Source organism: Anolis sagrei, chromosome 6 (genome assembly GCF_037176765.1).
Source record: "Anolis sagrei isolate rAnoSag1 chromosome 6, rAnoSag1.mat, whole genome shotgun sequence".
Lineage (NCBI taxonomy): Eukaryota > Metazoa > Chordata > Lepidosauria > Squamata > Dactyloidae > Anolis > Anolis sagrei.
Genome location: NC_090026.1, coordinates 51,030,999 through 51,058,216, shown reverse-complemented (window position 1 = coordinate 51,058,216; position 27,218 = coordinate 51,030,999). Strand labels below are relative to the sequence as shown.

At 40.4% G+C, this 27,218-nt stretch overlaps 1 protein-coding gene across 2 annotated transcripts; it reads right to left on the bottom strand.

Moving 5' to 3' along the window:
- Window positions 1–2,982: 2,982 nt before the first annotated feature.
- On the bottom strand, window positions 2,983–27,218 carry RETREG3 (reticulophagy regulator family member 3). Of its 2 annotated transcripts, none has more exons than XM_060781287.2 (9): window positions 26,806–27,218; window positions 17,558–17,664; window positions 13,737–13,767; window positions 12,580–12,706; window positions 11,969–12,053; window positions 10,314–10,451; window positions 9,414–9,496; window positions 7,403–7,535; window positions 2,983–5,538 (listed from the first exon to the last, which is right to left on the bottom strand). In XM_060781287.2, the coding sequence occupies exons 1-9, from the start codon at window positions 27,201–27,203 to the stop codon at window positions 5,087–5,089; spliced, it is 1,554 nt and encodes a 517-aa protein (XP_060637270.2). In that variant the 5' UTR covers window positions 27,204–27,218; the 3' UTR covers window positions 2,983–5,086. The 2 variants fall into 2 exon arrangements, with proteins under 2 accessions (XP_060637270.2, XP_060637271.2); XM_060781288.2 differs by having other exon boundaries at window positions 13,737–13,764.

Here is a 27,218-nt window from a genome sequence, read left to right as displayed (position 1 = left end):
CTCATCTGGTATCACCCACGGATTGAGGTGTTGGGTTTGAGCCTGCCACTTTTGAACTCTCGCTTGCTGGGGTGTTCCAGCGAGTGTCTCTGTAGATCTAAGAAAACTATTTCTTGATTTAAGTAATTGACGTGTTGGCTGATACCCAAACAGGGGATGAGCTGGAGCTGTCATTGCCTTGGTCCTTTTACTATTGGCTGCTACTTCCCGGCGGATGTCAGGTGGTGCAATACCAGCTAAGCAGTGTCCTTTTTCCAGTGGTGTAGGGCGTAGACACCCTATGATAATGCGGCATGTCTCATTAAGAGCCACATCCACTCTTTTAGTGTGGTGAGATGTGTTCCACACTGGGCATGCGTACTCAGCAGCAGGGTAGCATAGCGCAAGGGCAGATGTCTTCACTGTGTCCGGTTGTGATCCCCAGGTTGTGCCAGTCAGCTTGCGTATGATATTGTTTCTAGCACCCACTTTTTGCTTGATATTCAGGCTGTGCTTCTTGTAGGTCAGAGCACGGTCCAGGGTGACTCCCGGGTATTTGGGTGTGTTGCAATGCTCCAGTGGGATTCCTTCCTGGGTTGTCCTCAGAGCTCGGGATGCTTGTCTGTTCTTAAGGTGAAAAGCACATGTCTGTGTTTTAGATGGATTAGGGATCAGCTGGTTTTCCCTGTAATAGGCAGTAAGAGCACCTAGAGCTTCGGAGAGCTTCTGTTCAACCATCTCAAAGCTCCCTGCTTGAGCGGTAATGGCACGATCATCAGCATAGATGAAACTCTCTGTCCCTTCTGGCAGTGGCTGGTCATTTGTGTAGATGTTGAACATGGATGGAGCAAGCACGCTCCCCTGAGGCAGGCCGTTCTTCTGTTTCCGCCATCTGCTTCTGCTTGCTTCTGGGGTGAGAATCAATGGCTGATACCAAGTGAGAGACTCCCCCCGGGCACACAGAAAACTGGGTGACTTGGAAGGCGCTGAACAGACTGCGCTCTGGCACCACGAGATGCAGAGCCAACTTTAAAAAATGGGGCTACGAAGTGGAATCCACGACATATGAGTGTGGAGAAGAGCAAACCACTGACCACCTGCTGCAATGCAACCTGAGCCCTGCTACATGCACAATGGAGGACCTCCATGCGGCAACACCAGAGGCACTCCAAGTGGCCAGAAACTGGTCAAAGGACATTTAATCAACTACCAAGCTTGCAAACTTTGTGATTTGTTTGTTTGTTTGTTTTGTTAAAAATGTAATACAACTGTCTGGTTGCTCCTGACACGATAAATAAATACATAAATAAATAAAGGAAGGAACAGACTGTGAATCTCCGATTAGCTGCACAACTAGGACACATTGTAATTTGCCCATATGAATTCTGACTGAACACATTTTCAATTCAATTCATTTCTGGCTCTATCACCAAAAACTTTTAAAAAATGAGTGTTGTGTTGCATTTTTTCCCCTTTTGAGATAGATCACTTTTTCCATGTGATGGAGTGCAACAAGATTTTTAACATAGTGAGAGAAGAATTTCAGGAGGAGGATAATGAAAAGATTCCCCTGCTTCACCCTTACATTTGTACATTTATTTATTTATTTACAGTACTAGCTGTTCCCTGCCACGCATTGCTGTGGCCCAGTCTGGTGATCTGGAAAATAAAGTAATGGTTTCTAATATATGTAATTCCTTTATGCTTATGGGTAAACAGTATTCCTTGTTGTTTCTATGTCAGTGTTGATGTGGAGATTGTCTAGTTTGCCTCCTCTGGAACATGTGACATATAATTCTCCTTCTTTAGGGGTCCCTTTCAAATCTATGATACTATTATCTCTCTGTGTGTGAATCATATCTACCTATATGTATGGTTGGATGGCACTTCGTTTGATTACATTTTCTTGCCCTGGTGAAGGGAGTTGGACTAGATAGCCTTAAGTATGGTGGTTGTGTGTGGGAAGTTTGCCCCAATTCTGTTGTTGGTGGAGTTCAGCAAGCTCTTTGATTGTAGGTGAACTATAAATCCCAGAAACTACAACTCCCAAATGTCAGGGTCTATTTCCCCCAAACTCCACCAGTATTCACATTTGGGCAAATTGAGGATTCGTGCCAAGTTTGGTCCAGATCCATCATTGTTTGAGTCCAAAGTGCTCTCTGGATGTAGGTGAACTACAACTCCCAAACTCAAGGTCTCTGCCCACCAAACCCTTGTAGTATTTTCTGTTGGTCATGGGAGTTCTATGTCCCAAGATTGGTTCAATTCCATCACCGGTGGTATTCAGAATGCTCTTTGATTGTAGGTGAACTATAAATCCCAGCAACTACAACTCCCAAATGACAAAATCAATTTTTTGAGTGAAGGACATACATTGGGTTGTTCGGTGTCTTGTGTCCAAATTTGGTGTCAATTCATCCAGTGGTTTTTGAGTTCTGTTAATCCCACAAATGAACATTACATTTTTATTTATATAGATTTAAAACAAAGGATCTTAGAATCAAAGAGTTGGAAGAGACCTCATGGGCCATCCAGTCCAACCCCCTGCCAAGAAGCAGAAATATTGCATTCAAATCACCCCTGACAGATGGCGATCCAGCCTCTGTTTAAACGCTTCAACTGTTTAAAAGGATGAGAAAAGCCTTTCCTTTCCTATGTGTCTTTCTGGCTATAAAATGGGTTATATGTTAGTTATTATTAGAAAAAATGTAGTATTGTTATGAGCCTTCAGTTTATTTCTAAGTTATGACCTGCTTAGGACAATCTTATCACTTGGCAAGATTTTTGATGGCAAGTTGCCATTGCCTTCTTTTGAGGCTAAGTTGGAATTGCCTAAGGTCACCGAGTGAGTTTCTATGAGTGAACAGATTTGAGTCCCAAATTCCTAGTCTCACAAATCACTATACCATGCTGGTTCTCTGGATGGATGATATCCATACATAACTGGATGTGATCGCACACTGTACACATGTCTATAACAGAGACTAAACAGAAAAATTGAGCTTGTCTCAAATTCTTTATTTTGCACCAGTCAAGGAAGAAACACTTAAGAAAATAATAATAAATGTCTCACTACTGATACAATGGAGAAACTGTAGTTCATTGTCTTATTGCACTAAATTCTTGTTCTAATCCACATAACACAAAATCTAACAAAATAAAATCAGTTTTCACCTCAAACATTATCAGCATCTTATTTTAAAAACTTCTGCAAGGTGACAAATTACAGTATAAACTTCCACAATATTGGCTGATTTTGTAAACACTAAAAAAGGCAGTTGGACACCATGATATTGCCACACAAATGCTACCAAATCCAAGCTGTTTCAAATGTGTAACACGCCACCCTCTTCAGTCCTCTCTGCAAAAAAATGTGCTACTAGGCATAAAGCATCCACATCAAATTGCTGCTTAGTAAAGAAACAACAGAAATATATTTTAAATACTAAATTGCAAAATCTTCTCTACTTACTAAGTCTAAAAGGTGGCATTTGCTGAGTAGGAAGTACAGGAACCTAAAGTAAGAATCACTAGCTGTATATGCAGGTGTTCAAAAGATTCAACTCTGCAAAAGTTGTTATAGAAGGCTTGCAACTAAAGAAAACTTAAAAATGTAAAAGCCTAGCATTTGTTCAAATCTTTTTGTAGAGGATCACCAGGATGACCTTGTACTGAATAGAATTTCATTCAGGTTAACATCTTCCTACAGTTTTGCATACAAACCTAAATCATATTGATATATAGTTCTGTATAGGAAGATATGAAGCACCAAGATCAGAAACTCACTAATGGTAGCATGGAAACTCCTCAGTTTTTACTTGTCCTGTACAGGTATAGTTGGCCTATGAAGCCCTTTTCATTAGTTCTGATTTGTTGCTTAAGATCATTGCAACACAATTAAAACATCACACTAGTTTTACTTAATAAATCCAAATGTCAAATGTATTGTGTGCAGGCCCAGCACCAAAACACTTTCACATCCATATTATTTGTGCAGATGTCATTCTTTAGGGAACACAGCACCAACTTCAAACCATTGAAGACAGTGCTACCAAGATATAATCATTAGTAACCTATTGTTCATCAGGTCATTATTTCAGTCTTCAAATAATCAAAATGGTGGTGCAAAGGCTACAAATCCCACAACTCCCATTATGCAGCACTGTTCTCACTTCCTATTTCCAAGGTTTTTCTTCTGGGACAATATTGCAGGCTTTCTTGGGGGGAAAAACCCAGCCATCTGAGAGCACTCAATTCATAGATCAAAAAAACCAAGACACCAAGAGCTGAACAAGTCTGGCTGTCAGGTCCCTTGCTATGAGGAATGCTAATAAGGTCACACACACCAGTTCAGAGACCAAGGAAATATTATTGAGGAAATACGTTTGCTGGAGGATAACAAGGGATCAATTCTTTCATGTTGCTCCTACCTGAAGTTTCACAGATCTTGGATTATTTCAGTACTGAAATCTTCTATCAAACAGCAAATAGTGAAATATATGTGTGAGTGGGATTCTAACCCATCAAAATATTATTGCCATTATGCTGCACAACAAGAGCCTCATTACAGCTCCGCATTTTAAGAGGAATTAAGTTGGGGTCATTACGTGCAAATATTTATTGGAGATAGCGGCAGTTTCCAATATCTCAGGGATGTCAGGGTCTACTACACGAAAGTACATTAGAGGAGATCTAAGGATACAAAACCTCTATCAACAGCAGAGTATAAGTTACATCCATGGCTCAAGAGACTTTGTAATGTATCCTCTGCCTCGCCTTTAAATTAAAATGGATTCCCGATGGCTGGTTTTCATTGCACTAAGCAAGTGGTCAGTCTAGTCTTCAAAATCCGTTTACCATGGGAGAAGACATGTGGCTTTGGGGTAAAACATACAGCAAACCAAAGAGGTACCGAACATGGCAGGCTCAGTAACCAATCTCTTCCGCTTCTTCCCAGGAAGAATTTGTTTTCAAATTCACGATCTTCCAAATTTTCCCAGCCAGGCTATACAGCAAGGAGTGGGATGCTACCCTATTCATGCACAAGATTCTTCCCTTTATGCCTCATGATACAGAACAAGTGCAAAAGTCAAGGGAAGATTACTGTTTATTTGCCACGGGAACTGGAAGAATCCATCTGATTCAGCTCTGACTGATCCAATAGTTCAAAGTCATCACCTTCCGCATCTGTGTCCAGCTCTGAGCTGGATGTCCGGAGGAAAGCCTTGGCACTTTGTCGCCGTCTGCTTCCATGAGTTGAACCTGACTGGGAGGCTCCTGACAAAGCCAGTTGGATCATCCCCCTGGTTACAAAACCAGCTAAGTCACCTTTAAGGTTTTGCATCAATGGTACATCACCCAAAAGGAGCTGTGAGGCCACTTCCTGCTGCTCACGGGTAAGACCAAGTTCTTCCTGGCCCCGTGTACGGGGGGCAAGGCTTGGAATGCCAATACTGGTGTCATCTTCATCATCAATGCCAGTCACCTCAGGATTGATGGAAGGGAAATCAGGAAGATCTCTGGCAAAGGATTCCTCAGGGTCACTATGGCCATCAAAGTCTAAAGACAGAAAGGTAATGTAGCAATTAAAACCATGACGTGGCCTCTGCATTAGCCATCAAACTGGTTTCAGTTAATTTAAAGAATATGCAACATTTTCATTTAAGTTATACTTTTTCTTGCCATAATCCAGGTATATTTACTAGCAGCCAAAGTATCTGAAATCTATCTGCAAATATCTGGCATAAATTACTCCCTTTACACAAGAAAAAAACAAGGATTCTCTACCATAGCAGACAAGAACTAACCAGTACATTTCCCTGAATTCTTGTAGTGAAAATGAATTGAAAAGCCATATCTGAGGCAGGTGCCTTGGACTGTTCAGTCTTCAAGACGTCCTTAACAGGATTTAGTATAGAATGGGATCCCTTAGGGCAGGGGTCCTCAAACTTTTTTAAACAGAAGGCCAGGTCACAGTTCCTCAAACTGTTGGAGGTCCGGATTATAATTTGAAAAAAGCATGAATGAATTCCTATCCACACTGCACATGTTTTATTTGTAGTGCAAAAACATTTAAAACAATAAATTTAAATGAAGAACAATTTTAACAAATATAAACTTATCAGTATTTCAGTGGGAAGTGTGGGCCTGCTTTTGGCTGATGAGATAGGATTGTTGTTGTTTTTGTGTGCTTTCAAGTCATTTCAGACTTAGGTTAGCCCTGAGTTAGGGCCGGGTAAATTACCTTGGAGGGCTGTATCTGCCCCCCCCCCCCGGCTTTAGTTTGAGGACCACCTGTCATTCAGCTGACCTTAATACCCATTTTTTTCTCATCACAGTTGCTATCTACTTCATTCAATGTAATCTGCATACTTTTAAGGGCAAGATTATGTCATTTTCATGTTTTACACTCCTGCTTCCCATGTGGGGACATGATAGAAGCCTCCCACAGCATGGTAAAACATCTGGGCATCCCCTGGGCAATTCCCTTGCAGACGGCCAATTCTTTCACACCAGAAATGACTTGCAGTTTCTCAAGTTGCTTCTGACACCCCTCCCCAAACCTACATTGGTTTTGTTTGCTTGCAAATGTTTATTTATATCCTGCATATTTATTCTAATAGATATTGATGTGGCAAACAACAGATCCGTTTAAATGTTTTTGTTATTTAATAGCAACGGCATTCTGCCTGTTCCTTTCCAATTGCAGTAACTGACTACTGCAACGCTCTCTACGTGGGGCTGCCCTTGAAGACGGCCCGGAAGCTCCAGCTAGTCCAGCGCGCGGCAGCCATGTTACTAACGGGAGCAGGACGCAGGGAGCATACAACGCCCTTGTTGTTCCAGCTCCACTGGCTGCCGATCTGCTACCGGGCCCAATTCAAGGTGCTGGTGTTGGCCTACAAAGCCCTAAACGGTTCCGGCCCAAAATACCTGTCTGACCGCATCTCGGCCTATGAGCCCACGAGGACTTTGAGATCGTCTGGGGAGGCCCTTCTCTCGATCCCGCCTGCCTCACAGGCACGCCTGGTGGGGACGAGGGATAGGGCCTTCCCGGTGGTGGCCCCCTGGCTGTGGAACACCCTCCCTGTAGACATCAGACAGGCGCCCTCCCTTATGACATTCCGCAAGAGACTAAAGACGTGGTTGTTTGAGAAGGCGTTTGACTAAGTGCTACAACAATTGGCAATGACGATTGGAACGGAACATGGATAACGAGATTGGATTGTGATTCTATGATGAGACGTCGCGAATGATTTAGTGTAATTGTATTATTGACAGTGATGTTGTTATTGTTGTTTGTGATATTGCTTATATTGTAATTTGTTTTTATATGTTGTACACCGCCGTGAGTCGCCCTAGGGCTGAGAACGGCGGTCTACAAATGCAGTAAATAAATAAATAAATAAATAAATGTCCTTACCTTCAGAACCCTCTGTCAATGGGGTTTGTCCTCGTGACAGATTAAAAGTCCCATTCTCAGTATAGGACACTTCTGCATCAGAGTGCTCAGAGTCAGTTATCGCTAACTCTTTGGCAACGACGGCGTCATCCAGCTTAGGGGAAAATAGTTAAAAAGCTCTTAACATGTCTATTATCATTATGCAGGCATTTACACAGAAAACCAATGGTAGGTCGTATTTTCCTCCTGCTTTCTAAAGAGGATTTGATCCCATCCCACACAAAAACATAAAAAAACATTTTCTATTGCTTTCAGGAGGCATAATAGATTTTGCTGATTTTTTCCAGGTGAACTATGCAATTGGTTATTTTTACACTGCTAAAATTCACAAAATCTGCTGGTTCTGGGCATTCTGGTTCAGCTCCAAGGAACATGGTGGCATATACTGCTACAAAAAGATATGATGCTTTTAAAAAAAGTTAAAATAGTGATGGGAAGTATACTTAGCCACTATGTATAATTAAGCAAGAAAATCATGGCCAATTCCATAACATCAAAATTTAGGGGGAAATTCTTTTCTCATTTTGTGTTTTTCCTTTCATGAAAGTATGAAAGAAAACTAAGGATACGGTAATTTCACCTTAGTATTACTTATGTCAATATAAAGATGATGAAACCCTGTTGACTGTACTTGTATCTAATTTGATAAGGTCCATAAGCAGAGGAGTCAACTGTTTTGTAGCAAAAGTAAAAAAGTGTCCCTGTGGCACCAAAAAGAACAATGAATTGTGTTCTAACTTTCCAGAGATTTGAATCCAATCCATCAATTGAATTAATTGTTATCTTCATTTGACAGTATATATAAATTCCACCATTACTATGTTTTCTTCTCCAGCCATATTGAATCTATACTATCTTAAACAGAATCTATACTATCTTAGGTTTGGTAAAGGTTTTCCCCTGACGTTTAGGCCAGTTGTGTCAGACTCTGGCGTGTGGTGCTCATCTCCATTTCTAAGCCGAAGAGTCGGCGTTGTCCGTAGACACCTCCAAGTTCATGTGGCCAGCATGACTGCATGGAGTGCCGTTTACTATCTTAAACACACCAAAATACTAAGAAAAGTCATACAATGATTTTCTCTAACATTTTAAAAAATTAAAACTATTCTTGATATTCTTTCATGCATTTTAAGGACAGTACTATGAGGCTATGCCCATATCAAAAACATGTCATGTATTCATTAAAACTTGGACTACAGTATCTAGACTCCTCCAGCTATCATGGCTGCTGAGATCTGTAGCACTTTAAGGAAAGCATAACCTTTTGTGGAATAGATTATGTCTCATCAAATTGAAATCCAACCTTTATCTTCATCTGTACACATTGTTTTGGCTGTAATATACTATACTGGAATATTTTGTTTTGCTGTAACACACAATTCCTTTGAAGGTTGCCAAATAAAAGACATAGTTAAGATGTATTTAGCCAAGTTTAATTTGACATCAAATGAATTAGACCAACCAGAGTCAAATTATGTAATGATTTCTAAGTTCATGAGATAAAAGCCAATTGTGATTGCCTTACCCAATGTTGGTTACATATGTTGACAAAGACATTTTGCTCAGAATGAAAAATTACACCTTTTATTGCAACGTATAATAATAATAATAATAATAATAATACCTTTATTTGTACCCTGCTACCATCTCCCCAAGGGACTCGGTGCGGCTTACATGAGGCCAAGCCCACAACACATACAATAAACAAAAGCAATAACAATTTATCTGAAATGGTCTACTCCCCTCAAAATGTGCCATGTGGGACTTAAAAGTTATAATGTCCAGACTTTGAGATGCAAGTCTTACAAACCAAATCGAATTACACAACATAAACAATCTTATTCAAATCAATAACATAGCCACTTGGAGGTAATACATCCTCTAAATCAGAAAGATGCAAATAGAAAATCAGGCTGCCCATCCTCCTCCTCAGCAGTACTCTTTCCTCTTAGCAACAGTGTGCTATATTTACCTTGGGACAGAAAGCAGCAAGCTCTTCTTCACTATCACTCCCATCAGCACTCGTAAGATGATGGCTCAACACCTGATGTCGTGCTGCAGTGAAATAGAGCCCAGAGTACCAGTTATAGATGGGGGAGGGGGGCATGGCATGTTCACAGAGCAGATAAATTATTAAGATTTAATACTAAATGTTTTTGAAAGCAGACTATCAACAACAAATCAATGTGCCCTAATTAGGAATAGAAAAATCATGATTCTATGCTACTAGTTATATTCCTTAACTGCCGTAAGAGTTTATTTTGAATGAAGTACTGTTCAACTGAAAGGAGCATTCTGAACTAGCCACCAGTGCACTCAGCAATCTTGCTCAAACAATTACAGTGCCCAGTTACCCAGGCTAACAATAATAATAATAATAATAATAATAATAATAATAATAATCTTTATTTATACCCTGCCACCATCTCCCCAATGGGGTCTTGGGACGGCTTACATGAGGCCAAGCCCAAACAACAAATTACAGCAGAATAAAACCGAAAACGAAAACAATAAACAACATCATAATTACATAAACATATGAATGCATAACGATATAAAATTACAGTAAACACAATCACAGTGACAATGGGCAGGCTACATGTAATGATTAAAAGAAAAACTAATTAAAAACTGATTAAAAACTCGGGTGAGAGTTTTTAAGACGAACTTGTGAAACTGGCAGGGGTGAGAGAAGGGCCTCCCCAGAAGATCGGAGGGCCCAAGCTGGTTCATGGAGGGAGATATGGTCACAAAGGTAGGCGGGTCCCAAACTGTTTAGGGTTTTATAGGGATGAACAAGAATATAATATGGAGGAAAAAACAGTCCTTCCATCAAGAACTGGGGGCAATACCAGCACTGCAAACAACTCACATTGTCTTTCCTTATGCCTGGACATCATGTAACCACGAACACTGAAGTCCAACCGCTGCAGGGCTGGCTCCAGTTTAGTGTAGAGGCGCTGTCCCAAGTGATGGTACATAGCAAGTGGCCATAGCAGGAACAAAAGCACTAGTAGAGAGGGATAATCATATGTTTAATCCTCAAAAAGAAAACTGTCACACTTTATTATGCAACCAAAGCAAGTTTATTTATTTACCGTATTTATACTCCGCCTTTCTTTACCCCGAAGGAGACTCAAGGCAGCTTACATATAGACAATTATTCAATGCCTTAAAACACATACAATTCCAGTAACATTAAAATTAAATTAAAATTAATACATATTAAGCATTTAAAACATTTAAAAAGATTACAAGTTGGATATGTTCTTGTTCAACCTATCAGATCTAGCTCAGAATAATAGCTGCTCTTCTCCCTAAGTGGGACTCAACACAGCTCACACAGAGTACAGCTACAAACAGTATTTTAAAAAGCTAAAAATAAAATAAAAAAACTTTTATTAAAAAGCATAGATTTAAAAGAATTTGAAGGGGGTGCTTTGAATGCGATTTTCCTGCTTCTTGGCAGGGAAATGGTCTATGAGGTCTCTTCCAACTCAATGATTCCATGATTCTATGAAAATATTTAAAATATAACAATGTGATTAAAGTGTAGGGAAGGGGTCCTCAAACGTTCTAAACAGAGGGCCAGGTCACAGTCCCTCAAACTGTTGGAGGGCCGGATTATAATTTGAAAAAAACATGAATGAATTCTTATGCACACTGCACATATCTTCTTTGTAGTGCAAAAACACTTTAAAACAATACAATAATTAAAATGAAGAACAATTTTAACCAATATAAACTTATTAGTTTTTCAATGGGAAGTGTGGGCCATCCCAAGTCCTAGAAGCACTTTAGTACAACCGATGTACTGCACACCATACCTCTAATCCTATGTTCCTCCTGCCATTTCAGCACTTTAACCCCTGTACCCCATTGCGCCGGCCGAACCAGTTTTAATCAGTGTCTTGATGTAGTTATTGTTGTTATTTTGCTTAATTGTTTGATTTGTTTTGCTTATTATTGTGTTATGTTTTATTGTATTGTGTTTGAGGCTTCGGCCTGTGTAAGCCGCATCGAGTCCTGCGGGAGATGCTAGCGGGGTACAAATAAAGTTAATAATAATAATAATAATAATAATAATAATAATAATAATTTTGGCTGATGAGATAGAATTCTTGTTGTGGTGCGCTTTCAAGTCGTTTCAGGCTTAGATTGACCCTGAGTAAGGGCCTGGTAAATGACCTTGGAGGGCCATATCTGGCCCTTGGGCCTTAATTTGAGGACTGCTGTTGTAGGGCATAATGCTAATTAATGCAGCAATGATTAATTTCTATAACTTGTCTAAATATAAAGGTCCTTGCTTCCTGGCAGAAGAAGAACGGAGAAAGTGGCAGACAATTTCACAACTTGGAAGCAGCCACCAAGAAGGCCTGACTCCAAGTCTTCATCAAACATGCTGGCGATAGTAGAGGGACTGAGAGAAAACCTCCCTGCTTGGGGATCTTAAAACTCAGGAATGCTCATTACAAATGACTTGGCCTTTCCAGTGCCTACTGCTCCTCCAGACACAGAGATACTTACTTGTTATATAGGCAAGACAGACACCAGGAATGTATTGGCCCAAAACAGCCAGGAATGTGAGGACACCACAAGCTAGAAGACAGAACTGGAGAAACAAAATATAGGAAAGTCAATTTCTACTGAATTAGGAGATGAATAACTGGTCTCTATAATTCAAAGCTGCTAGCAAACTATTTGGGAAGAGATGGAATGAAACAGATTCTGACTGAGACACCTTGCATAAGTGTTGGGGGGCGGGGGGGGGGGGGAGCCATGGCCAGCAGTTCTTTAATTCCTAGATCAGGGGATGGGAACTGTATGGCCCTACAGCTTCCAGGGGGAAGAAATGCTGGCAGTTTCAGTTCAACAGCAGCTCAATGCCTCAGTCTGCCCTAGATAACACTGACAGAATCAGAGCAAAACATCTAGAAGGTAAGTATGGGGAGAAACAGTTTGACAAAAGCTCCATCAAATAAAAAGGTTGCAGCATTTTCTATATATCTTTCTATTCTATTCCCTGTTCTCCCTTTGTATCTGTCTCTCAATCCTCCAGTTCCACTCCATACAGCAGAGAAAGTATAGCTTTGTGTACACAAAAAAAAATATTGAGTTTCCATTCTGCTGCTATTCACCTTGCCCGGGTTTTGCCTTTTGAAATCCAAAAGGTTTCTCATAAAGCTGTCTCCTGTGACCCATCCTTCTGCCAAATAGTGACATAGTTCAGGCACGCTCAGCAGTCGGGGGTGGACATAGCCCCAGCTGGAAGGACAACAAATGAAGTTTTTTAAAAATTTGATACTACATTATTAAAAAAACAAAGACAATATTAAATGTTTAAAATGGGTATTCTTGCATTTCATTTTTATTTCATTTCCACAAAGAATGCCCATGTCTGCTCTAGTCTCTCTGTCACTTGTTTAATCACAGTGGAATGTTTATGTATTTGAATATTCAGATGCAAATGGTTGAATTTATGGATGTACAGGGCTGACAGTACTTCCCCCACGAGTAAATGAGATCCTTCTCAATTATTTTCAATAGAAATGAGCTGAAGAAGCTTTCATTGGTTGTGGCCAGTCTAAAAATAGATAAACCATCATTGTGCATCGACAATGAGAAGTTTTTACTAATGATTTTTACTGACTACACATTTTACATATTGAATAAAAATAATTAAAAAATAACGAGACAATGAGAATTTTTTTTAAAGGCGAGGAGGATTTGATCTGCATTAAATGACTCTGCACTCAAAAGAGCTGAAATGGCCCAAGTTCACATAACATTAAGCTCACGCCTAACAATTTTACTTTAGGACTTTCTATGTAGTAGCCTTACTTGCAAAGGAGAAAGGCAGACTTGGTTACAAGTGCAGAAAGAGCAGAGGAACAACAGTGATTAAGAAACAAGATATAATTAATTCAATCCTGGTTTTGCAAAGGAGTAATTGCCATGTTTGAAGGGTTTTTTTTAATTGTGTCAGAAGTGACCTGAGAAACTGCAAGTCGTTTCTGGTGTGAGAGAATTTGCTGTCTGCATGGACATTGCCCAGGGGACGCCCAGATGTTTTACCATCCTGTGAGAGCTTCTCTCATGTCCCTGCATGGGAAACTAGAAATGAAAGACAGGAGCTGACCCCACTTCACAAATTCGAACAGCTGACCTTCAGGTCAGCAGTTCAGCCGGCACAAGGGTTTAACTCATTGCACCATTGCAGCTCCTTATGTTTGAAGTAACAACTATCACAGCGAAGGCACACAGGTACAGATAATATGGAAATGTTTTTTCATACCTTTCATTATCTACTTCATCAGGTCTTGCTACTAGAACGTGGGAAACATATAAAAAAAAGGTGTCAGAAAAATGCTGGCAAACATTTAGCAGCATAATTTAAACATACAGATGACTTATAAATCATATACCAACAAGTGAAAAAAAAGTGAGCATTGTCCCAAACGGTTTTACAAATTCAACTTCAGGCTTAACTTTTTAGTTTAACTTATTTTGAAGGTGTACATATTCTCTGTCATCAGCAGGCATTTAAGTAATATTATACCATACAGCCAGTTCTGATACTGCGTATCAGTACATTTAAATGATAAGAGCACAAAGAACGTTGGTGCTTAGGGGTGGGGATAGTTACCATGTAAAAAATAAGCACTTCTCCCCTCAAAATTTTAAAGGCATCCCCAGCCAAGACCACACCTTTTAATCAATGGAATGGTAAGGTTTAACCTTAATAAGTGCCAGCATTAGCCAAGAAACAGCGTAAGTTAAATCTGGAAACAACTTTCCAACTCACTTTTGAAGCACATCTTAAACCTGCAACAAGGTTATACTCTGCTCCATCCTATTTACCCAGATTGGAGTTGAGATGCCACACAAGCAAACTAACTTTGTACATTTTAGATTGTACATTTTAGATTGTCTTCAACATATTAATTCCTCTCTCATTAGTAGCAGGGTTAAATGGCTAGTTCATGTGAATATGAAAGTTCACTCCATCCCATCCAACATTGTTATTATTGGGTGTCTTCAAGATGTTGCTAATTTATAGTGATCACAATATGAAGTTATACTTTTCTAGACAAAAAATGTTCAGAGGGGGGTTGTCTTTGGCTTCCTCTGAGGCTGAGAGAGTATGACCTGCTCAAAATCAAACAGAAGATTTCAATTTGTGAGCAGGGATTCAAATACTGGACTCCAGAATCCTTGACCAATGCTTAAACGACTACACCACACTGGCTTTCCATCCAAAATGAAGGACTATTTTCTGTATATAAAGTTCAGACAGGAAGAATCAGACAAGTCATTTTTCATTTTTTATCTCTACTTTTGGAAGAATATGCATATAAATAGTGCAAAATGCACAATATCCTGAATAAGCACCAAGAACATGTTTGATATTCGTCAGTGCTTATATGAAAGCAGCCAATAAAGTTAAGGAGACCAACTAACTGTGTACTTCCATACATATCTACTGAGAGATAAACCTGCTTACTGCCAAATAAGTGCGTATACCCCCTCTGCTCTATAATTAGAGAAAAAACATTGCTCTTTCAGGACATATTTAAGTATTTCCTTTCAAAAATGACTACTGTACTTTGTGATTTATTTCACTTGTGAAGAACTGACAGAATTATCTGATTCTTACAATAATCCTGTGTGGGAGATTAGGTTGGCAGGCAATAGTTGCATTTAAATGCCGTAAGCCAGAGTACTAATGTACTGACTGTTCTCCTTGCATGCCCATGTGATTAAATAAATCAGGGATTTCCCATCCAAGGTTTGTTCACTTTGATGTCTTATCTAGTCCTCTGCCTCTCTTCAATAATGGAAGAATAAAAAGTTACAGTGTGTTCTTATATCCCCGGATTGTCAGGAAAATTCAAGCTAGAGTGCAAAGTCCAGAGGCCGTAACAAGGCAACAACGTCCAGAACTTCCATGGGAACAACTGGGTGGCTTATCATACTGCCCAGTTGTGCCCATGGGAACATTTGAATCTTAAACTGTCAATTAACTGGAGAAAAAGATTATACCAATAAATTCAAGAGAGTATAACAAAACAATGCTTTTTGGAGCAATATAAGCAAGGAGGTTGGGCTCAACACTGGTCAGCTCTGCTCCACCAGTATTTTGATGGGTCAACAACAACCCTAACGCAGTTGAACAAGAAGGCAATTAGAGACAAAATCTTTGAGATGGACGTAATTGACAACTTGCGGACTAGTAAACAGCAGGGTTTCTTCACTTGGTATCCTCTATTAAAAAGTGACCAATATTGCCAACAATATCTTCAAGATTTAACGTCTGTAGCCCTTAGGAAAGCATTTACAGCCCTGCGTTTCAAACAATGCTATCAGGCTGGTTAGAGGGAAGACATAGAGGGATCCCTCATGCCCAACGTCTATCTGTTACATTGCCCACTGTATAATGACCCCCGAAACAATATTTTGGGAGCCCTTTTGGAAGAAAGGGCAGCATGGCAAGAGTCAGCAATTATCTGTGACTTGTTAGCGGATTATTCCAAAGATATAACATTGAAGGTTGCCACATTTGCAGTCGCAGCCCAAAAAATTTCGAGCCAAACTAGTAAAGTCTACAGCAGAAGCTAGAAATGGAAATTAAGATATTTTGGGGATGATACAAACCAGACATTTGAAATTGTTATTATGTCACTACTATAATTTTAAAGAGCTAGTATATGGAACTTGTTTTAATACTTGTATTGGAAAGTACTTAGTGTACTTTTAAAGGTTGTATATTTTATGTCATGGCCTATGGCTAGTACAATAAACAATTCATTCAAATTCAAGAGTAGAAAATATCAGAGTCTATAATGAGCAGACTTCAGATTTTCTTAAACTATGGCAAATTATCTTTTCTTATGTTTGTATGCTACCATGATAATCCAACTGTCCAGCTTTCCAGCTTTCTCCATCTGTCTTTCTTGCTCACAAATCAGTACTATGGATTTTTCTACACTGATCACTTAGCGCAGTTCAGAACCGGTTTGGTAGAAAACTCTTTGGCTGTATGAATGATTAGACCAGTGGTTCTCAACGTGTGGGTCCCCAGATGTTTTGGCCTTCAACTCCCATAAATCCTAACAGCTGGGAAACTGGCTGAGATTTCTGGGAGTTGTAGGCCAAAACACCTGGGGACCCACAGGGTGAGACCCACTGGATTAGACTGACATTCCTGGGACAGGTTTAATGCCATGAAAACATTAACTATGGAAGGTGGCCTCAAACTGGTTCCAGGATCCAATCTGCAGTATCTTCAACTTGACAGCCACCAGTGAACACAGGGTTTTCCAGAGAAGGAAATAAGAAGGGAAGTGGCAGTAGTGGAGGCAAGCAATTACCCATCCCAGGGGGTCAACTGGCCCTCTGCTGCTCAGTTATGCCCTTGGGACACTCTTCAGTAGCTCCTATTACAGCATTCAAATTTTACAAAGCACTCAGAGCAGTTCGTTGTATACAGTGTGCTTTGCATTCTGCTGAGCCAATTTCACAAAGTGATGTGGTTTACATTTGCTTCATGATCCGCATTCAGGGACTTTTTCCCACTTTTCCTTGATGTGCTTTAAAGGCTTTAACCTGTGCTGTAGCAAACTTTGGTGGTATGTCTTTTCTAGCCATTGCAGTTTGAAGCTAGATTCAAACAGCATTATATGGTTAGTGTAGATAAGCCCTATATCCTAAATGATTTTCACCAGCAATCACCTCTGTAAGCAACTTTAAAATGGTTTGCTCACATGACTAATAAAAAATGATGATTCTATATATACAGAAATATTCATGTCCCAAATCTTCAATCCACTAATGTATTAAATGCTGACAAACTTTTACTCCAAATGTCGTTTTTGCAACATTTAGTGGTCAACATTGACGCAGAATGTAATTTAGAGCCTAAGACAAAAATAAAATCTGACCAGTCATATTTCTATCTTCCAAGTCTTTATCAACCGAGAACAAACCAAACTTAATAGATTCCTGTTTATTTTCGTCAACTGTTTCGACAAAGGGAACCTAATATTCTTTGACCCAATTGTTATAGAAAGAGAGCCATAGCTAAAATTCAAAGAACATGGAAAAGGCAGAACTTACCTTTTATTTCAGGCCAGATTTTATTTTTCCACTGATCTAAGCATACTATAAGTATCAGGGTAAATGCAACCAAAAATATCAGGTGTAGCGATGTCAGAGCAAAAAACCTAAAGGGAAAATAAATCTTATCAGTACAGGGTTATTTATTCCAGGACTGTAATACATAAAAAAAACAGTTCATCTGGGTGCAGCAGAAACCCAGGATACTTAATAATTGTCTTATGATCAGCATGAGAAGGCTAGTGATTATGTCCCAAGGATCTTTGAATTATCTCTTTTCTTTCTCTTTCAAAACACACACCAAATCAAATTACCCTGACGACTGTTTACCCAATTCAGTTTTTAAAATTCTTGGCATTTTAACAGGGACCCCTTGTTATTGCTAGCTATCTATTACTAAATTCTCTTACTATTTAAAGCCATATATTTACAGAAAAAATGGGGCATGGTCAGTTTGCACCTTGCCTCCCTGTAGCATCTCTTTTAAAATCTTGCCTAATGAAACCTACACTATCACCTGTGTCTGCAGGGGATATGTTTCAAGACCCCCTGTGGATACCTGAAACAGTGGCCAATAGCAAAATGTATTTTCATTATACCTGGGCAAGAATCATACAACAGAATAGCACCTAGAGAGGCCCACAAACACTTCTTGCGGTTAGGTGGAGATATTTTGGAGTGTGGATAACTGAAATCATGAATATCTAGTCCATGTTTAAGGAGGCTGCACTGTATATTACAAGATTTTTAAGGGCTTGGCATTTAATATGAAAGACTTGAAGCGCATTCACATGTTGGTGGCCTTTTACTTTGTTCTAAAAATGATACCATGTTATTATTTTGGAGTCAGTCTTAGAGAACAGCATGGCCATTTACAGCATTTGCCTAACCAAATAAACTACATTTCTTAATCGATAGGGCCACTCAACATCTCTGTAGCAACATGAGTATTACCTTAGCTTAGGTCAGTGCTTCTTAAGGTATCTAATGTGGGAGGACCAGCAAATACTTTTTCCCAGGGTCAGTGCCTGGTGCCACACTGTATGTGTGCTCATTGGCCATAAATGGGTTTTTTTAAATTGGAAATTCACCAGGGACCAGTAACCATTGGCTTCAGGACCATCAGTGGTCCTGGAACCACCACTTTAAGTAGCTCTGGATTAGGGATCCTATTAATCCCTTCCAACTCTATGATTTTATAATGAACTGAGACAAGGGGAGAAATTAGATCTAATGGACCGAATTCACACTTTTTGAGCCAAGATGTGATTCACATGCTTTGGTATTTATACTTCTGAGTTTTGCAGTTCAGTTTTTCAAAAATTCATACAAAATGCATATAGATAGATCTGGTGAAAAGACCACGGACATATTTGTATTAAGAGAAATAACATTAAAACACATTATATTTAAGAAAACTGCTTATAAAATGAATATATTAAGTAAAATTGTGCACATAATTGCAAATACTTGAGAAAAACAAGAAACCAGAAATAGGTTAACCTGATAATTTCACCATCTCTCCTGAAACCTAGAATCCTATGTTAAACTAACATTATAGCACTATAGAAACTATATTGTAGTTCCCTATATTAATTGGAACACAAATGCTGTCAACAGCTAAAAGTTTTGAATAATTTAGTATTTCAGAGCAAAGGGCCCACAGAAAAATAGAAGGAACAGCAATTACAGTCAATGTAAATACAGCATGAGTCTAGGATGACCTCAATTATCACATTTTTCACTTTTGTTACATAGATTCTAAGACTCATTATAAACCAGTGGTTATCTTTTCACTCCAATCAAGTGTCCATATGTTATTCAAGCCAGTAGTTGCTTTCCACTAAATTATAGAGTTCTATAGTGCTATAATGTTAGTTTAACTACAATTTATAATGGTGTGCGACTAACAACAAAGTTATGGTTTTCTATAATCAGTTTTTTCTGCCAAAAATGCTAACAGGTTGAAACACCTTGTGGCCATGCATTCAAAGAATTATACCTTTTTACATTGAAACACACAGCTATCAAACACTCAATGTTTTGTCATAGCATCAATGAGTAGAGATTCTGAAGCATGAATAACTCTGACAAGTTCAGCACTACCAAAGGGCTGGCACTCTATTCAATTTATCAAGAGACATACTCAGCCACTCAATCCATGCCAAGAAACTGGTTATGCCAGTGAGAGGCAGAACCATTCAACAGTAGGCTTCCAAATGACACATGAGCTCAGAGGATCTTTTTTGCTTTTGTGAGAAGATCTGAAGACTTTCTTGTTCCCTAACTGAATAGGACCTGTGTGCTTTCTCCTCACTGATTAGCCACATACAATCATATATTGTTAGGGACTAGTTGGATCCACAACAATTGGCGAGAGATAGTGATACTCATTCATTGCATAAAAATCACACGTTGGGGGAAACCAGTTAACTTCATAGCACAGAGCATAAAACTACCATGCCAGGCAACCAGAGCTCTCCAGCTTCCATGACATGACATGACATGACATGACATGAATGCTGGTACTTGTAGTGTGTTCTTGTAGTGTGGCCATCTGTCAGGGGTGATTTGAATGCAATATTCCTGCTTCTTGGCAGGGGGTTGGACTGGATGGCCCATGAGGTCTCTTCCAACTCTTTGATTCTATGATTTTCTGCCCCAATTCTCTACTCTATTGGGGCAAAATTGTTCATTCCAGAGCAAGATAAGCAACATGGCAGGGAGATTTGTTGTTGTGTGCCTTGAAGTCTGGAATTGATTTGAAAGTACAGGAGTTCTTGAGTTACAAACATCCAACATAAACAACTCGTAGTTAAGAATGGAGGTGAGACAACAGGAAGTGAGAGAAATCTACCCCTGGGAAGGAAAATTCAGTCCTGAAAAAGTTATCATGGAGAAAAGGTGTCTCATCTGAAGCTTTATCGATAATCCTTGTTTCCAAAGCAAGTCATTTTTTTTTCAAAATCTAATTATCACAGGGACAGAAAGTGATGTGAATTCTTTTGAACAGGGACACAGACAGCAAAACAAACATCACAGGAGTGTAAACCTCCATGCTATCCAAAGCTATACAAACACACGCACACACAGTTGCCTGGAATTACACTTTTAAAATGCCTGTATTGGGACTGAAGAGCACACTTCCCACCTTTGCATAAAATTTAGTGGTCTGACAAAGTATTTTACTATGACACAAAGATTCCTAAAGTGGGATCTACCACTCTGTGCAGTGGGGGGACAAGAAGCCAGGGAGCTATTCATACTTGTTTCAAAGCACAAGCAATTGACAGAACAGAGACAAATCCTTGTTGGAGATTATCCTGGTTATTTTAGAGATGCCTGACTTGGTCATGGTGGTCCACGCCTTAGTTACATCCAGGTTGGATTACTGCAATGCACTCTATGTGAGGCTGCCTTTGAAGACGACCTGGAAACTGGCGCAAAGTTTGGCAGCCAGATTGCTAACTGGAGCTAACTTAAACTAACTTTTGCTTCTTAGTGTTGGATTTACAGCACCCAAGCAGCACTATCAAGCTCACAAGAGCCTACATGGCAAGTGCAGGCTTGGTCAGCAGGCTCATCACCAGCCCTCATTAGTCACCACACTGAACAACTGAACTCCATAAACTCAGCTTGCTCCAGCCTGCCCCACAACAATCCCTCTTACACAACAGAACTGGGCAATGGCTGTGACTGGCCCCTCTTCTCTTTGTTCAAAGTGTACATGAATGTTCTAACCAACAAAATAGTGACCAAGATAAAATCTCATTTACAGACACTGGAAATCTAACCTACTACAAATAGTTTTTTCTCACTTTGAAGAGACACACAGCCTTGACCTCCAAATAGTAGACATGAACACAAAAAGAGTAGTTTTCTACACAGTGAGGAAAGTTCACCTGGTTCCCATTTTCAATCTGAAACACAGGTATGTGAGCAGAGAGGACCAGCTCTGATCTGCTCACAATCCTCATGGGGCTGCGAATCTCTGGACTGGGAAATGGGTCATAGAATCGAAAACTCTCCTAGGAAAGGACACCAGAAACCAAAAAATAAAATAAAATAAAAATCCCACTTCATGTGAGATGCCTGCTTGTTTTTTTCCTTTGAACCAGAATTAGAATTATACAGGGTATTCAAAAAATAAGGGACCCAGTTTCAAAGCTGTATACTTCACAATGGCAACATGTTACAATTATACAAAAAGTTACAAATGGTCTAATGAATGGAGCGTTGTGTGGTTTCCAGGCTGTATGCTCATGTTCTAGCCTGATGTTTTGCCTGCATCTGTGGCTGGCATCTTCAGAGGTTTAATGAATTTTCAAGTTGCCAAGTTTTACTAACAATTCTGAGCTGGAACTATATCTTAAAAAGTAACACCGAAATGGAAAATATCTTCTTAGGCCTTGTGGTGCAGGGTTGCCATCTGGTGAATGACTGAGGCTAGGGGCTGTTTGCATGCTGGCAGAAACATCTAGCAGTAATCTTTTGAAACTCTGTGCTCTATCCTTTCAAGTAGTAAAGCTTTGATATATTGAGGTGGCTTATGGTTGCAGAGATAGTGCAACTTCAAATCAGGTCCATCTTTTTTGAAACATCCTGTAGAATCACAGAGGTGGAAGAGACCACAAGGGCTATCTTGCCTTACCTCCTTCTACACTGATTTTTGGAACCTGGTACATGTTGAATTTATCAAAAATGCTTAGGATCTGAAGTATGTATTTTGGATTTTAGCGAGGAAGACATGTACAGGCAATCCCCAAGTTACAAACCACAAATTACACCCGATTTCTAGTTACAAAAGGGGGTGAGAAAACAGGAAGTGAAATCTACTTCTAGGAAGGGAAATTCACTCCTGTAAGAGTTATCATGGGAGAAACGGTATCTCCACTGAAGCTCAAATCGATTTCCACAGCAAACCAATTTTTTCAAAATCCCACTGTTACAGGGACAGAAAGTGAGGCAAAATCTTCCGAACAGGGGCACCGACAACAGGATTGCAAATCCTTCCTTAAGCTGTCAAACACTAATAATAATAATAATAATAATAATAATAATAATAATAATAATAGCTTGTAGGCTTTCACTGGAATCACTGGGGTGTTGTATGGTTTCCAGGATGTATGGCTGTGTTCTAGCAGCATTTTCTCCTGACGTATAAATCCTACACTTGCTTTACTACCACCAGATCTTCTGAAGATGCCAGCCACAGATACAGGTGAAATGACAGGAGAAAATGCTGCTAGAACATGGCCATACAGTTTGGAAACCACACAACAATCAAATTAAACAGTAACAGTGTAGTAAAAACAGAATTAAAATACAATAAATACACTTAAAATGGACTATTTTTGAACAGAAATATTAGAAGCGTCTTCTTCTTCTGATGATGATGATAATAATAAATTGTCGTAGGCCTCAACGGCCGGAATCGATAGGGTGTTGATGGTCATGTTCTAACAGCATTTTCTCTTCATGTTTCACCTGCATCTGTGGCTGGCATTTTCAGAAGATCAGATGCAGGCAAAATGTCATGAGAAAATGCTGCTAGAACACACCCATAAAGCCTGGAAATCACACAACACCCCAATAGTAATAGTAATAATAAGTGGCTGGAGTTACACTTTTTTGAAAGAAGTACCTGTTCTTACTTATTATGTTTATTTATATCCCGCTTTTTCTCTCCATACGGAGACTCAAGGCTGCTAACAACTCAAAGCATTTCAGTACAACTTAAAATATACAAATATTCAAGTATTAAAACAGTGTGAAACAAGATTAAAAGCATATAAAATCACAGAAGCCGCTGAAGATCTTAAAAACCTTATTTTTAAAAAGCCTGCCTGAGAATAAGGTTTTAACCTGGTGCTTGAAGGAGAGTTGGTGGGAGGGGGGGGGGCATTGTGGCTTCTCTCTGGGCAGGGGTTCCAGAGTTGAGGGTTAGCCACCAAGAATGCCCTCTCTCCCATTCCCTCCAACAAACTGAGATGGAGGTGGGACCAAGAGATAGGCCTCTCCTGAAGATCTCAGAGCCCAGGCAGTTTTGTACAAGGGGATGTGGTCGGCCAAACAGCCTGGATCTGAACCATATAGAGCAATTGTTCTCAACTTGTGGGTCCCCAGGTGTTTTGGCCAACAACTCCCAGAAATCCCAGCCAGATTACCAGCTGTTGGGATTTCTGGGAGTCGAAGGCCAAAACATCTGGGATCCACATACTGAGAACTACTGGTCTAGGGCTTTAAAGGTCATAACCAGCACTTTGAATTGTGCCTGGAAACAGACTGGCAGCCAGTGGAGCTGCTTCAACAGGGGAGTGTCTGTTCCCTGTAACCATTGAACAACCTGGCTGCAGCTCTTTGGACCAGCTGAAGTTTCCAAGCGCTCTTCGGAGGTAGCCCTATGCAGAGCATGTTACAGAAATCTAGATGGGATGTAACTAAGGCATGGACCACCATGGCCAGATCTGGCTTCTCAAGGAATGGGCACAGTTGGTGCACAAGTTTAATTGTGCAAAGGCCCTCCTAATTACAACGGACACCTGGGCCTCCAGGTTCAGTGCCAAGTCGAGGAGGACCCCCAAACTATAGATCCATATCTTGTTGCAATAGGGATCCAGCACAGTGTGCAATAGGGATCCAGCAAAGGCTGGATCCCTATTCCCTGGTATGCTTTCCGACTGACCAGGAGTATCTCTGTCTTGTCTGGATTTAGTTTCAATTTGCTTGCCCTCATCCAGTCCCTTACTGACGACAAGCACTGATTTAGAGTTGGGTTACATACAAAAGTAACTTGAAAGAGATTCTGCGTATGGGGAGAAAAAACAGTGGAAGATATTGAAGATTTCTTAACTGACTGTCCAGCATATGCTGAACTGCAAAACACATATTTACATCCAATATTATCCAACTACAGGTCCCCGAGCAGAAATGATTTTCTGACATTCTTATTGCAAGGACAAGAAAGATCTACCATAATCAGAATGTGCCTTTTTATTCTGAAAGCTATCAAGAAAAGAGCAGATTTCCTGAAAGAAGAACCAGGAAAATAAGATTCTGACTGTAAATAGAAGGTCAGCTGCTGTCTTTTCCTTTTTGCCTTGTATTTTATTCGTGTTGTATTTTGAAATGGTCATATGACTAGTCAAATAAACAAATTATTATTATAATTATTACAAAAGTAACTTAGGAACTTTGATGGCTGAAAGCGAGGAGGAGCTGAGGAGCCTTCTAATCAAGGTGAAAGAAGAAAGCACAAAAGCTGGGTTGCAGTTAAACATAAAAAAACAAAGATTATGTCAACAAGAATGATTGACAACTGGGAAATAGAGGGAGAAAACGTGGAGGCAGTGACAGACTTCGTATTTTTAAGTGCAAAGATTACTGCAGACGCAGACTGCAGTCAGGAAATCAGGAGACGCTTACTTCTTGGGAGGAAAGCAATGACCAATCTTGATAAAATAGTGAAGAGTAGAGACATCACACTGGCAACAAAGATCCACATAATCAAAGCAATGCTATTCCCCGTAGTCACCTACGGATGTGAGAGCTGGACCATAGGGAAGGCTGAGTGAAGGAAGATAGATGCTTTTGGACTGTGGTGCTGGAGGAAGGTTCTGAGAGTGCCTTGGACTGTGAGAAGATCCAACCAGTCCATACTTCAGGAAATAAAGCCTGACTGCTCATTGGAGGGAAGGATACTAGAGGCCAAGATGAAGTACTTTGGCCATATTATGAGAAGACAGGCCAAGATGAAATATGAGAAGAAAGGAAAGCTTAGAGAAGACAATGATGCTGGGGAAAATGGAAGGAAAAAGGAAGAGGGACTGACCAAGGGCAAGATGGATGGATGGCATCCTTGAAGTGACTGGATTGACCTTGAAGGAGCTGGGGGTGGTGACGATCGACAGGGAGCTCTGGCGTGGGCTGGTCCATGAGGTCATGAAGAGTCGGAAACGACTGAACGAATGAACAACAATTTTGTAATGGTCATATGACTAGTCAAATAAACAACTTATTATAATTATTAATAAAAATAACTTAGGAACAAAGCCACAGAACCCATATTGTTCATAACCTGCATTTACCTAAATGCACATAAAGAAATATCTTGGAAATGGGTTTCCCGAGTCAAAATCCAAGATACATTTATGGTTCATATTAGACACTTTTTACGCACATAGCCTTAAAGTAATCTATCTATATATATAAATGCTCTGTGCATAATTAGTACCTTAAAAACAAAAGAACCAATGAATGAAATCACACCAAATTTGTCAACAAAACGTTTCACAACACAAGGAGTGACCATCACTCAAAAAATTATGATTTTGTCATTTGGGAGTTGTAGTTGCTGGGATTTATAGTTCACCTACAATCAAACTCTGAACTCCATCAACAATGGAATTGAACCAAACTTGGCACACAGAACTCCCATGACCAACAGAAAATATTGGAAGGGTTTGGTGGGCATTGACCTTGAGTCTGGGGCAAACTTTTCACACAGAACCCCCATGACCAACAGAAAATACTTAAGGCCATCCAATCCAACTCCCTTCATCAGGGCAAGAAAACGTAATCAAAGTCCTCCTGACAAAGAGCCATCCTGCCATAGAGATAGATAGATGGATGGATGGATAGATAGATATGATTCACACACACAAAGACATAGTATCATAGATTTGAAAAGGACCCCCTAAAGAAGGACAATGATATGTTGCATGTTCCAGAGTAGGCAAACCAGACAACCTCCACATCAACACTGACATAGAAGCAGCAAGAAATACTGTTTAGCCACAAGCATAAAGGAATTACATATATTAGAAACCAACACTTTCTAATTTCTTTGTTTTCCAGATCAACAGACTGGGCCACAGCAACGCGTGGCAGGGGACAGCTAGTTTCATAGAAATTATATTATTAGGGATGAAACAAAACATTTGTGTCTGTTGAGACTACCCAAAAAGCAAAGCTGTCAACAAGACACCCACTTGGGAGGATTTCAGACAAGGGATGCTCCACCTGAACACCTCAGAGGACAATATAAAAGGAAGGGATAGCAGGTGGAGACCCTACACCAGGCATGGGCAAACCTCGGCCCTCCAGGTGTTTTGGACTTCAACTCCCACAATTCCTAACAGCCTATCGGCTGTTAGGAATTGTGGGAGTTGAAGTCCAAAACACCTGGAGGGCCGAAGTTTGCCCATGCCTGGCCTAGACAGCGCCCCCGCCTCGCCCAGGCCTCTCACCCGAAGGCCGCGTGGGCTCCTGCCCATGCCAAGGCGCTCCTGGCCGGCCTTTCCCACACGAGCGTGGCCTGCAGGCTGCTCAACGCCGGCTCGTAAGGCCCGAGGCGGCCCCTCAGAGAGGAGCTCAGGGCGCGCACTCGTTGCTCCCGCTGCTCCGCCGCCGGGGCCTGGACGCCTCTGAGGGAACCACTACCGCCGCCATTGCTGCTCCCTTCTTCCCCCGCCGCTTCCATTCTTCTTCTTCCCCTCACAAAAAGCCCAGCGTCACCGGGAGACCGGTGGAACTGGCGGCAGGAACATTTCGTTTCCCCGTCACCAACGGCCGAGAGAGAGAGGAGGGGGGGCAGGCTCTGTCTCAACACAAGAAGCCGGTGCGCGCGTGCGCACAACACTGTCATGGCCGCCCCCTCTAC

Excerpts from the sequence above, each read along its gene's own strand:
- RETREG3 (XM_060781287.2), bottom strand. The coding sequence starts at position 27,203 with ATGACAGTGTTGTGCGCACGCGCGCACCGGCTTCTTGTGTTGAGACAG. Across the intron at positions 17,665-26,805 it reads GGAGCCCACGCGGCCTTCGG|GTTTTTTGCTCTGACATCGC; the intron begins GTGAGAGGCCTG and ends TTTTCCCTTTAG. Across the intron at positions 5,539-7,402 it reads ATTGACAGAGGGTTCTGAAG|ACTTTGATGGCCATAGTGAC; the intron begins GTAAGGACATTT and ends TTCTGTCTTTAG.